This window comes from Bos indicus x Bos taurus, chromosome 19 (assembly GCF_003369695.1).
Source record: "Bos indicus x Bos taurus breed Angus x Brahman F1 hybrid chromosome 19, Bos_hybrid_MaternalHap_v2.0, whole genome shotgun sequence".
NCBI classification, from domain to species: Eukaryota; Metazoa; Chordata; class Mammalia; order Artiodactyla; family Bovidae; genus Bos; species Bos indicus x Bos taurus.
In genome coordinates this window covers 55,829,502-55,841,404 of record NC_040094.1, presented here as the reverse complement: position 1 = coordinate 55,841,404, position 11,903 = coordinate 55,829,502, and the positions used below count along the sequence as shown (strand labels likewise).

General features: G+C 47.7%; 1 protein-coding gene across 2 annotated transcripts in view; it reads left to right on the top strand.

The window, feature by feature from the left end:
* The first annotated feature begins 2,009 nt into the window (after window positions 1–2,009).
* SEC14L1 (SEC14 like lipid binding 1) overlaps window positions 2,010–11,903 on the top strand; it is a 49,369-nt gene continuing 39,475 nt past the window's right edge. Inside the window, exons 1-2 of one of the 2 annotated variants that reach the window (XM_027518540.1) lie at window positions 2,010–2,139; window positions 4,558–4,650. In XM_027518540.1, coding sequence (XP_027374341.1) covers window positions 4,588–4,650 — 63 coding nt within the window. In that variant the 5' untranslated portion in view covers window positions 2,010–2,139; window positions 4,558–4,587. The remainder of the gene's footprint in view (window positions 2,140–4,557; window positions 4,651–11,903) is intronic. The other variant, XM_027518541.1, reaches the window with a different exon arrangement.

Genomic DNA, 11,903 nt, shown 5'->3' with positions numbered 1-11,903 from the left:
ACCCAGCGTCTGACACATAATAAGAACTCCGTGCACGTGTGTTAAAATGACTGGATCTCTCTGCTTAACTGCAGCATGGTGTTCAGTGCTGTTTCTTACAGATTTTGGATATCTGCCCAATGGAACTGATTTTAAAACAATCAAACACACCATACCTTATGCATCTAGAGTGCTGCTCCCTTCCCGAGTCTATTCACCTTGGGAATCTGTTCATGTATCTTGCTGATACTGCTTAAAGATACTGTTCATGTATCTTTTTTCTTTTTTTTAAACCACCTTCTGTCACTGTACATGCACAAGGTTTCACTGGAGACTTATCCCTGGTTTTGCTGTTGGGATTGTGTGACCCAAAACTGGACACTGAGCCCTCTGGATCAAAAGACTGGTTCAGGGATGGGCATGTGATCTAGGTCAGGCTTGTGGGATCTAGCCCAACCAGGGATTGAACCTGTGTCCCTTGCTTTAGCAGGTGGATTCTTAACCACTGGGCCACCAGGGAAGTCCACGTGAGGATTTCTACAATTTGGATTTTTCAAGAAAGTAATTTTATATGTGAAAAAAATTTTCATTTAAGTATAAATATACATACAAAGCACACAAATTATAAGTGTATGACTTAGTAAATTCCTCAGTCTCTTTTGATCTATAGTGTGGCCTTTATCCTGTTTTTTTTTCCATTGTACTTTGATAAACAATGTATTTGTCATGCAGCATTTCCCATGATGAATGCTTGGCTGATAATTTCCCCCTTGGTGTCATTTAACATGTTGCTCTGTTCTCTATTTCCTGTAAATTTGTGGTTGCATGTAGAGCCTTATCAGATGAGGTCAATTCTGGGGTGAGACCATTTCATAAGTGCTGTTGTTTACTGGGTTGTCTCTTTCTCCCAGCATCTTTTAAGGTGGATGTGATTTTTACAAACAGGCAAGAGCCAGTTCCTAGATGAACCTAGTAAGCAGGGTAGGTGATCATGTTGGAAAATGATGGTTTGAGTTGAAAAACAAGGTGTGATCAAGTAATGAATGATTTTCTTGTGTGACTGGTAAACTGGCCTTGAAGGGAACTCTAAAACAGTTCCAAAAATGTGCTCTGCCCTGGCAGCGTCAAATGTACAGCCACCCAGGGTGACTAATGGGAACGGAACAACAGTGACATTGATGGAGAAACTGTATGTTGGCTATAAAACCAGCCTTGTTGTGTGGGTGGACGTGCGTGCTGTCCCTCTCTAGTCATTAGCTCTTCTTAAGAACCCCCAAAGGTCTCAGTGTGTATCACACTTGTGCTTCGAAGTTGGAGCTCTCGCTGAAACGCCAGATCCGCTTGGCTTAGTTCCATTGCACAGCCTGGACGTGTTGACAAGATGCTGCTGGGTCCCACCCAGCCCCTCCCCAGTCCTGGCGTTTGTCTCATCTGCATTACTCGGCGAGAATGTGGTCAGGGCACTGCAGAAGTCAACAAAAAACGAGGAAGCTCGGAGAGGTTCCTGCGCCGATCAGACCAAGGGCAGGGCCTCCGGGCAGGGGGCCTAGCCAGGGCCGTGGGCGCCGGCAAAGCCGGAAGGCCCCAGCTGTTCTGATGCCTCGCAGACTTCCCAGTTTCAAGTCAGCGGAACTCCCGCGGGTCTCGGCTCACCGCCGGTTTTTTTTTGTGTGTGTGTTTCGGCCACCTCCGTTGAGCTACTCGCGGGCCCCGCCCCTTACTCAAGACACGCCCCCTGACGCAACCCTGGGCGGGGCCAGGAGCCTCTGGCCCGCAGCGCTTCTGGGCGAACACCGGCTCGGAGCGCCGCCCACGTCCGCCGGCCTGGAGTCGGCGCCTGCGCAGTTCGGCTGGGTCCCCGTTGTCAGCCCTCCCCCCTCCCTAGCAACCGTCCTCGCGCCCGCCTCCGCCCCTCGGCCGCCTTCGCGCACGCGCTCCCCTTCCGGCCTCCCGGCCCCGCCCTCCCCGTCACCCGTAACAACCACTCGAGCCGCGCCGGGCCCCTCCCGCTCCCGCCCCCGCCGCCCCCCCCGGCCCACTCCCCGGAACCGGCGGCGGAGCTGCGGCCGGCCGGCAGTGGAACGGCGACGGCGCCACGGAGCCGCCGGCATGAGCGCCCTCGGTCGCCCCGCGTCCCCGGCCCGGCTTTTCTGACGAGAGGTAAGCGCGCGTCTCCGCGGCGGGCTCCGAGCGCGCCCCCCGGCCCGGCCCCTGCGGGCGGCGCGGGGCTCTCGCGGCCGCCTCCCCGCCTAGCCCACCTTTCCCCGGCCCCTCGGCTCTGCTCGGCTCGCCTCAGCTCCGCGGCAGGGGTCGAGAGCGGGCCTTCCTTTCGCCCCGTCTTCCCCCCGACCCCCGTGAGGCTCCTACAGTATTGGGTCCCCCCCTCCTCGCCCCCATCACCTCCGATCTTCCCACCCCGGAGACCCCCTTTTCCTGGGGGAAGCGGAGTTTGGGTTCCCAGCCGGCCCCCGTGGTGCATCTCCCCGGGTCTCCCTGGGACTGGGGGCCCCGGAAACCGCGGCGCCGGGACCCCCCCCGCTCCCGCCCCGGCCCCCGCCAGATGGAGCCGAGGGCCCGGCCGCCCCTCCAGCCTGTTTGGGGTGGACTCGTTGAGTCCGGCCATTGGCTAATTTTAAAGCACCAATTGTCATGCAATAGAGGGCTGCCCTGGTCCACGGTGCCGCTTGGCCGTTGTAACTCCGGATTCCCACGTAGGACGTTGGTTTAGACCAGAGCATCCGAAGCTGGGAACTGGCAGGAGTTCAGAAGCTCGGGAATTACCAGGTTCTTGAGCGTAGTCGCTTCGGATTCTGCCAGGCAGTGGAATCCCGAATGGATGTTACGGGAGTCTTAACTGCGCATTCCTCTTTTTTTTTTTTAAACATTCTCTCCCCAGCCCTACAACCCCTTTATATACCCAGTAAGTATCCTCTCTTTCTGTGGGAGATACCCTAAAATTAAATTTTACTAGTTAAAAATTTAAAAGGTTATCGAATTCCTGCTGTGTACCAGCATTATCAGGTTGGCAAAACTAAACAGAACTCTATCCCAGCGCACCAGGACCTGCCAGTCCCAGAATCAAGATTAATGACAGCATTCCAGTTGATTGTGGTGGATTCAGGAGTTTTGGCTCTGAGTCTCCTGATTTTAAGACTTCCCAGACGGAAGTGGCTCAGGCGGTAACGCATGTGCCTACAATGCGGGAGACCCCGGTTCGATGCCTGGGTCAGGAAGATCTTAGGGAAGAAGGAAATGGCAACCCACTCCAGTACTCTTGCCTGGAAAATCCCATGGATGGAAGAGCGTGGTAGGCTACAGTCCATGGGGTCGCAAAGAGTCGGACACGACTGAGCCAGCCACTTCACTTCATTCCTGGTTTTAGAGCTGGAAGTCTTACAGTGTTATCTAACCCTGAACCTCACTTCACAGAGGTGGATCTGAGTCCCAGAAGAGTCAAATGACTTGCTTGAGGTCGCCCCGAGTTACTCTTTAGCAGTTTTTCAGACTGCCAGATGTAGCTGTTTGCTGCCAGAACCTGGTCTTTCTGAGAGGTATGTGAAACATACCAGAGGAAGTTCCAGATCTTTTTAAATGTAATTAATATGGGTAGGAATCTTATGAAATAAAATATACCTTTGTAATTTTTTCTTTTGTTACAGCTAGGCTTTAGGCTCCTTGAGGATATTCCGTTTTGTACTTTTGAATATCCTCTCATCTTACTCAGCATAAAATAACTTTCTTAATAATTATCCTCAGCAGGACAGGTAGGCTCTTTGGATTTATTTTTCTTCCTTCCTTTTAAATAGGGAAGTGAAGTCCCATAGAGGGCTCCAAATAAAAGTATGTTTTTCAGAAAAATCCAGCTTAGGCTGAGGCCAGCCTCTGAATGTGCCCCTGGCAGAAGGATTCTTGACGGGTAAAGGAGGCTTGATTGCTTCCTGATATTACAGCTCTTTGAGGCTGAAAAAGTCAGTGGAGCCTCTAGCCAGAGGGCTTGGAGTGTCTGCCATTTGAAGACTGATCCCTGAAGTTGTTGTAGCCTGCGCAGTTAGAAAATGGAGATTGACAAGTTTCCTTTGAAAATAGCTTTTGAGGAGTATCCCATAATTTAAGACACAGTAGTATTTTTTTTTCCACTTGTATTTTTGTGTGTTCTGGGCTTAATATCTTAAAGTGCCACCATTTTTATTTGGCTTCTCATGGAAGTTGAAGAGAAAATGATTCAAGAACTAATTGTATGGGTTATTAGAATAATTGAATCTCGGCATTTCACTTGCTGGAAAGGACCCAGGGCGGCCCCAGGAGAGGCGGTGAGGCTGGTAAGGTAATTGAGTCCTCCAGCCCTCAGACCAGCGCTCCTTCCCTCGCTCCACTTGGACTTTCTTCACCTTTTCTTCCTGTCTTCCTGCCTTCCCTTGCCCTTGTATAATTAAGCATCATCTTTTGACTTGTATGTGCATAGAATTGTGATCTATTAAGGTTCCTTAGACTGTAGTCTAAGGAAGACTGTAGTATGTTGTGTAAATGCAAATTTTTTTCATATCATGGTTATTTATCACAAATGTTTGTGTTTTGCAGGTGTGAAAGGATTGCTGTTTTATTGCAATCATGGTGCAAAAATACCAGTCACCAGTGAGGGTGTATAAACACCCCTTTGAACTAATTATGGCTGTAAGTACTTTTCAGTTTTCTCTCTTGCATCTTATCTTCTTAGGTGTCCAAATTTGATTATCTGTTGCTCCACTTTTACATATTCTGTTTTTATGCTTATGAACTTTAGCAAGTTTGTGAATTTGTTTTTAAACTATAAGTCTCTGAAAATCAAAATCTGCATTTTTTTTTTTTAATTCATCTCAGGGTTGTGTGTGAATTTCAGTCAATTCTCCTTTTGAAAATACAGAAGTGGGATTGTGACTAAATAATTCTTCCTCTGGATTTTGCTCCTTTTTTGTTTAAGTAGAAAAGGGATGTAGAGAGTGGTTTTTTCCTTCTGCTGCTCATTTAGAATGAGGGTGAGTTCACTATATGAAGCTGAACACTGAAGGATGGAGCTTAATTTACAGGATTCTAAGGACTATGCTGAAATGAGCTTCCTCCCTTAATATTAAATTCTTGAGTCACATAAGAATTCTACAAATGGGGTAATTAAAAGTCTTAATTTTCTTTGTTATTTACCTAAAGAGATTGGCTCGAAGTAGTAATTTAATTAGAGGCCAAAAAAAAAACCCCAGACAAACTTTTTCCGCTCTCTTTTAGATTACTGTAAGGTATTCTTTCCCTTGGCTTCAGCGCATGTACTTTTTCAGCTGGTCAGAACCCTGGCTCTGGATCCAGTTTGACTTTGTGACATTTCTTACTGCATTCTTTCGGTTTCTATGTGAACGGTTCTTTTCGCTAAGAGTCAGACACGACTTAGCAACCGAACAACAACAACTCCTTTTCCTCCCTGTCTCTTTTGTGTTACCGTTAAGGTGTAATGTATGCCTGGAGGATGCCTTGCTCGTGAAATACACCCTGATGAAAGTACCAGTCTGAACCAGAGCCTTTCAGCCAATGAGAGACCCTCAGCTCCTCCTGGCCCCTTGTAGTTAGCCCCTCTTTTGACTCTGACCAGAGATGAACTTCTGTATCTGTTCTGTGTACAAAAACTCAAGTGTTTTTGCATCTGGCTGGCTGCTCAGCATCATTTGTGAGATTTATCCAGATCAATTTAGTTTTGGAAAACAAAACTCAAGTCCTCTCAAGGGAACAATTTAGATTCAGGGCGTCTGTTTCTTAAATTGAGGTGTCATTTACAGACAGTGAAATGATCACATTAGGTTTACAGTTTGATCAGTGTTGACAGAGTGACATGAATCTCTGTCAAGATGCAGAACCATTCCCTCCTTTACCTCAGAAAGCTCCCTGGTGCCCCTTTTCTGCCAGGTGTGAGATTTGTGTGTGTGGGGTGGGGGTGGATATTATTTGCTTCTGTGTTTTCCTTCAGTCCTAGGACTGTTCAGTGTTTTATGTTAATGGCTTACCAGGAAGGCTTGCTTCCTGTTTGCTGTGTGGGTCGTTTGGTCATAAAGAGCAGAGATCCACTGTGGCCTGAGAGGGGGGATATTGTTGTTGGAACACATGCTGTGTGTGATGGGATCGTACAGAAATCCAGGAATGTGGGCCTGCACGGGCTGAACTCCAGGAACCTGGCTTGGGGGGTGGGAGGGTGTTCCCAGCAGCAGTTGTCCCCGGAACTTCACCCTTCACCCCTTCGCCACTGGCTGCTTCACGCTCTCCTACCTTCCTCTCCTGTGGCTTCAGCTCACATGCTTTTTCAGCTGGTCAGAACTCTGGCCCCAGTTTAACTTTGTGGCATTTCTTGTCGCCTTCTTTCAGTTTCTAAGTGAACAATTCTTTTCACATTTCCTGGTTCAGATTCTAGAGATACTTGATCTGATCCTCCCTGCTGCCCACTCCGGTCCCAGGATGCTGGCTGGCCTGTGGATTCCTTGTGGGGCTTGGTCACCTGTCCCTTTCTGGTTGGCAGGGGCTGGTGGTGCTAGGAGATTAGTTTGGGGCAGTGGAGGACAGTGAGCCTGGGAGATGCTCCAGGGTGGAGGGGACAGGCACAGGACCTGGTGCCTTACGTTTTCTCTTATGTTGCAGACGACTTTTAAATATTGCTGCGACCCTGATCATTTGAGGCAAAGGCAGGTCTCTTAGGCAAACACTTGATAATAAAAAGGTATTTTGCTTACCTAATGTTCAGCTTCCATATTTTCCTTTTTTCACGGTTTTCAAAATGCTATAGTTTGCCTTGTCACATTTATGCAGGGATTTACAGAAGAATTTGAAATTGAACTTCTCAGCCACCCCTCAATCTTTTAAACTTAACTGGTTTTTCACTCGCTTCTGTTTTAAGCAGTAGTAAAATTTTTTGACTTGGAAGAAATTACGTTTTAATCTGAAAATGAAGTCTATTACCCCTTCCCCTCCAGATTTGGGTAGAAACTGGAAGGCACAGTCTAGTGAGTTTGTGGGGTCCCTCGTGCTTTTCTCCCTGTAATTGTACTACATAAAATCCACAGTGTTTTCCTTGCTTGATTTTTCTCTTTTTGAGGAAAAACAAGTACAAAAGAGTTACTCTAAAATATTCTTTTCAGTTTATTCAGAGTGAGCAAAGACATTCAGTTAATGCAAGAACAGAACTATAATTTGAACAGAAATATTTTTGAGACCCTCCAAAAGTGACTGTGCCTCAGTAGTCACAGCGAGTGATACGGACAGAAGTGTTCGTCAGGTGGTCAGTTTGTGGTATTCACAGGTGATCCAAGTCCTGAGTTACAGCCTTCCGTGGAAGGAAACGTCATGCCGTCCACTTAAAGCCTCTGTTTGTCTTAACCAGGAGTTCCATTGTAATTTAGAATTGCCAGAATATGAGGTGGGAAGTGCCTGTGTCAGTAGTAGGTCCACGGTAGGTATCAAGTAAGTTAATTATTTTGATTGATTTCATGACAATCTACCATTTGTTTTGGGGTCAGTATACTTGGTAGAATTAAAAAATCATCTACGAGTTAATGGTAAACAAGCAAAACTGAAGTGAAGGTGTTTGAGCAGGCATTTGTGGCCTCTGAGGGGCGTTCTGTTGTCAGATGTGAGCCCAGAGACAATGGTTGGTGCTTGGGTGAGTTGAGAAGCGCCCCGGCTGAGCCCCCTTTGAGGGTGAGGAGTCTGAGGCTCAGAGAAGAGAGAGCTTCTGCAGGTAGTTGGGGTAGAGTTTGCTGTTCTTTTTATTAGAATGTGTATCCTGGAATGTTTGTGGAGGGTTCTTGTCCTTGAAGAATGACCTTTCCAGGCTCAACCAGAAATGTTTCCTGGGGCTGCTCTGCCCAACCTGTGGGAGGAGAGCTTAATCTGTGAAGGACATTCCAGTCGCTTGTACCCGCCGGTATATCTGTGGCCTCCCCTGGCCTAGTGAGGTGACCGCCGAGAAGGGACTTGGGTGGCAGGTGTGGTTCTGAGATGCTTGGACTTGAGTGTTTCATTTGGAAAGTTCTGAGATAAAACACTGATTTCAGAGCGTAAACATTTTCAGGTCCAGCTTCCTTCCTCCTGGCCTTCTTGGCCTTTCACAAATGATGCAGAGGAGAGTGAGTCCTTGGAGCAGAGGTCAGTGTGCAGTGTAAAGTGGGGTCAGGGTGCAGGTGAGACTGAGGGAGAGGAGGACCCGGGAGCCATGCCTCTGTGGCCACGGCGGCGGGGAGGCAAGGACCAGTCTCTGATGCGTTTCTCGGCGGGACAGCTGCCCCTGGACTGCTGGAACACGCGATGGCAGAGGCCCTGCTGCTCTCCTGTGCAGCCCCGTTTTATTTATTAATTTCTTTGGCTGCCTGGGTCTTCCTGGCAGCATGCAGGATCTTTAGTTGCGGCATGTGAAGTCTTACTAGAATTCACATGTGGAATCCCGTTCCTTGACCAGGGATCGAACCCCGGACCCCCTCCGTTGGGAGCGCTGAATCTCAGCTGCTGGACCGCCAGGCAGTCCCAAGCCCTGTTTCTCCAGGCATCCTGTCACCCGACAGCTCTGCTCACGTCCACTCCCCGAGCTCCCTGTTCTCTTCACCCTGTTGTGGGCTCCCAGACCCTGTTGGCCGTGTGGATCCCTAGCCGATGCACCTTCTAGATGATGCCCTTGAGTCACAGCTGTCTGCCTCCCTCTCCTGAGCGCCACCTCCGGTCCAGCTTTCGGGGGGGAGCCAGAGTTGTCCTTTCTCACTCACGCCCCTCCCTTTGGGCCTGCATCCTCCTGCTGGAAACAGGTTCCGCCTGTCAGCCCTCGGGGAAGTGATCGCTCTCATCAGTCACATCTGTTCTAAACTGCGTTGCATTTTCTCCAAGGCCCTTCGTATCCTGCCTTCCCTGTTCAAGCTTCTCTCATAATTGTGCGGACTTCCCAACGTGAATGTTTCCATCTATTCTGTGCTGTCCCTGTTTGCCACGGTGTCTTTTCTGCCCCCCCACCCGCTTCCTTTCTACACTTCCTTCCTTGCCTTAGATGTTCACCCCATCTAATCTTGATCTTAGCTGGCCCACCCCTTGCCCTGATGGCAGCTATGAAGCCCTTCGTGTTTCTCTCCTCCTTCATGGTGCAGTCAGTGGTAGGTGGTGGTAGGTGGTTTCTTTTATTTTCCAAGGTGCCCGAGTATTGCTCTCTAACTATTGTATATGTTCCTCAAGGGCAGAGACTATGTTTTCCTTTGTTCCCTCCAGTGTTGGTACCGAGCACACGTAGGCACACAGATATGTTTGATCGGCTGGTGTCCATTTGCTCACTTGAGCTTTCCGTGTGAGGACTTGGGAGCTAGGTCTGACGGTTGAAGCTCAGATCTGATCTGCTTCAGATGAGGGCTCTGTGTTTTCTCCATGAAGAGAAGTAGCATGCTGCGAGCCTTCAGTTAACCGATGCCTCCTGGAAAAGCAGAGCCCTTTTGTGATGAAGTTGGCTTTTTTTTTTTAACACCATCATAAATTACGCAGAACCCATTTGACAAATTTTGTAGTAGTTTAAGTGGTATGCTTTTACAGGTTGAGTAACCAAAAAGCTCTCTCTTTCAGTGTGCGCTTGCTGACCAGTGGCTCCCACAACAGCATTTGGTTCTGTTCCTCTCATTCTCTTGCTTTCCTTTGGTTTGTTTTGGTCTCTGTTTTTTTTCCTTCCTTTCCTCTTTCCTCAGATATCTCATATCTTCCTACAAGACTAGAGGATGAAAGGAGATTTGCTGTGATTCTGGGTACAGAGTGGAGCCCTGCCGCAGACTTGCTCTGTAACCTGGTGACTAGGCTGGTCACTCGTGTAGACTGTTGGGAGGTCTGTAGAACTAAGCAGACCATAGACGTGCCAGTGGGAGAGGCAGGGCCTGGAAACATCCATGGCCTCCCCCCTCCCTTTCTGAAAGCCAGCCCCTGTGCCGCGCCCAAATGCAAGGTGAAATGAATCAGCAGAGTCATTTGTTGACATGTGAACTATGAATGTGTCTCTTTAAAATAGACCTTTGTATATATGTAAACCTTACTTCATCCATTCAGTTTATGCATCAGGACAGTTGGGGAGACATGTGGGGGACCCTGGGGTGTGCTTGTGTATCACAGCGCTGTCTAAGGAGGGTGTACACCAAATGCAGTCCAGTCTGCTCCTTCTAGGGTGAGGGCAAGGTGCGCAGAAATCTGAGCGGTAGAGCCCACCCCCCACCCCCGTGCAGCTGTTTCCGGGCTGTTCCTCGGTCCTGCTGGAGCCCATCTGGCTTTGTCCTCTTGCTCTGAGGCAGGTGGCTGCCCCCTGAAGCCCCATGTGCCCATCCGCCCCTCCTCCTTGCCCGAAGATACTGGGAGCCCCCGACCCCTCTTCCTGATTTTGTTCTCTTCCGCTGACCTGAGTCCCACGCATATTTGGTTTGTACCTTTATTTTAGTTATGAAATACTTTCATTCCATCGTTTGTTTTTCTTTTCGAAGCATGTTCTCTGCCTCTCATCCTAGATTTTATCCCTGAGCCCTTTATGCTTTCCAAGTTTCTGACAATTAGGTGTGTTACTGAAATACATCTTTTTCATTAATGGAGGTATAGATATATCTTCAGTCAGCCCAGTATGCAATAGAATTTATTTTTACTCAAAGAAATAAGCAGTCTTCATTTTGGGGTCACCAGCTTAAAAAGTTTTGTTCAGTCTAGAAGTGGAGAGAAACAATCCAGTTTTTCTGTTGATACATTAAGGATCCTGGTCAGTTTATTAATAGTGAGGGAGATTGTACTCTTTTCATTTATCAAGTTTTTGAATGCCATAGCGTAAATTCTGTTCTGTTTAGTAAAACCTGGACTGTGGTCAAAGGTACTCAGCTTTGACAATGAGCAATCATTGTGCTTCCTTCACACGCTATTTTGTGCAGAACCAGGCTTTTTCTCTTCTCCTAAACCCACTCTCCCAACACGTTATGCCTCCTGAATTACTTTTAATGTGCTAGAGTGAATACAGCCGTGGTTCAGTAGTGGTTCTTATTTCAAGAAATAAAGCAGGATCTGATTCAGCTCCTTGCCTTCTTGATTTACCTGTTTTTGTCAAGGAAAAAAAAAAAGAAAAGGGTAAACCTTGTATTTTCGGAACCAAGTATGCAGAAGTAGAAAGGAAAGTTTGATGAATGCCCGCTTGCCCATGGTGTAGCTCCGAAAGCATCACCGTTTTGCCAGTTTGTTTCATTTATTCTTTCCGCTTTCCTCCTGCTGGTGTATATAAAAAGCAGATTTCAGGCATCTTGTTAATTCATCCTGAAACATACCTCGCACTGTAAAGACTTTTTTAAAAAAAATGTATGTATTTAGCTGCGTGAAGTCTCTCATTGTGGCACTTGGGCTTCTCTCTAGTTCTGGTGCACTTGTGGGATCTTAGTTCCCCATTCGGGGATTGAACCCACGTCCCCTACACTGGACCACCAGGGACGTGCCAGGACCTTTTTCTTTTGAAAAGTAACCACCGTGTCATTATCACATCTGAGAAGAGTTCTAATAATTCCTTGACATCATCCAGTCCCAAATCCATGTTCAGACTTTCTCTGCTAACACAATGTCTTTTTTTTTTTAACCTTCTTTGGATCCTCCTTCAGATAAACCTTAGCGTTCAGTTATTATATTTCTTCAGCCTCCTCTGTTCCCTCACATCCTCCTCTCCCTTTGTTTCCTTTCGTGTCATCGCTTTGTTACAGAAACTGGGTCATTTGTCCTTTTCAATTACCTTAACGTTTTGCTGATTTAATTGTTCATTACAGCCAGTTGGCACCGGGAGGAGTCACAGACCTCAAGTCAGTCAGTTCAGCTACTTTTTAGCAGCTTTGTCTAAACATTTGCTTATATTGCTGGTAGATATTGAAGCCAGCGATTATCCTTTGTAGTTT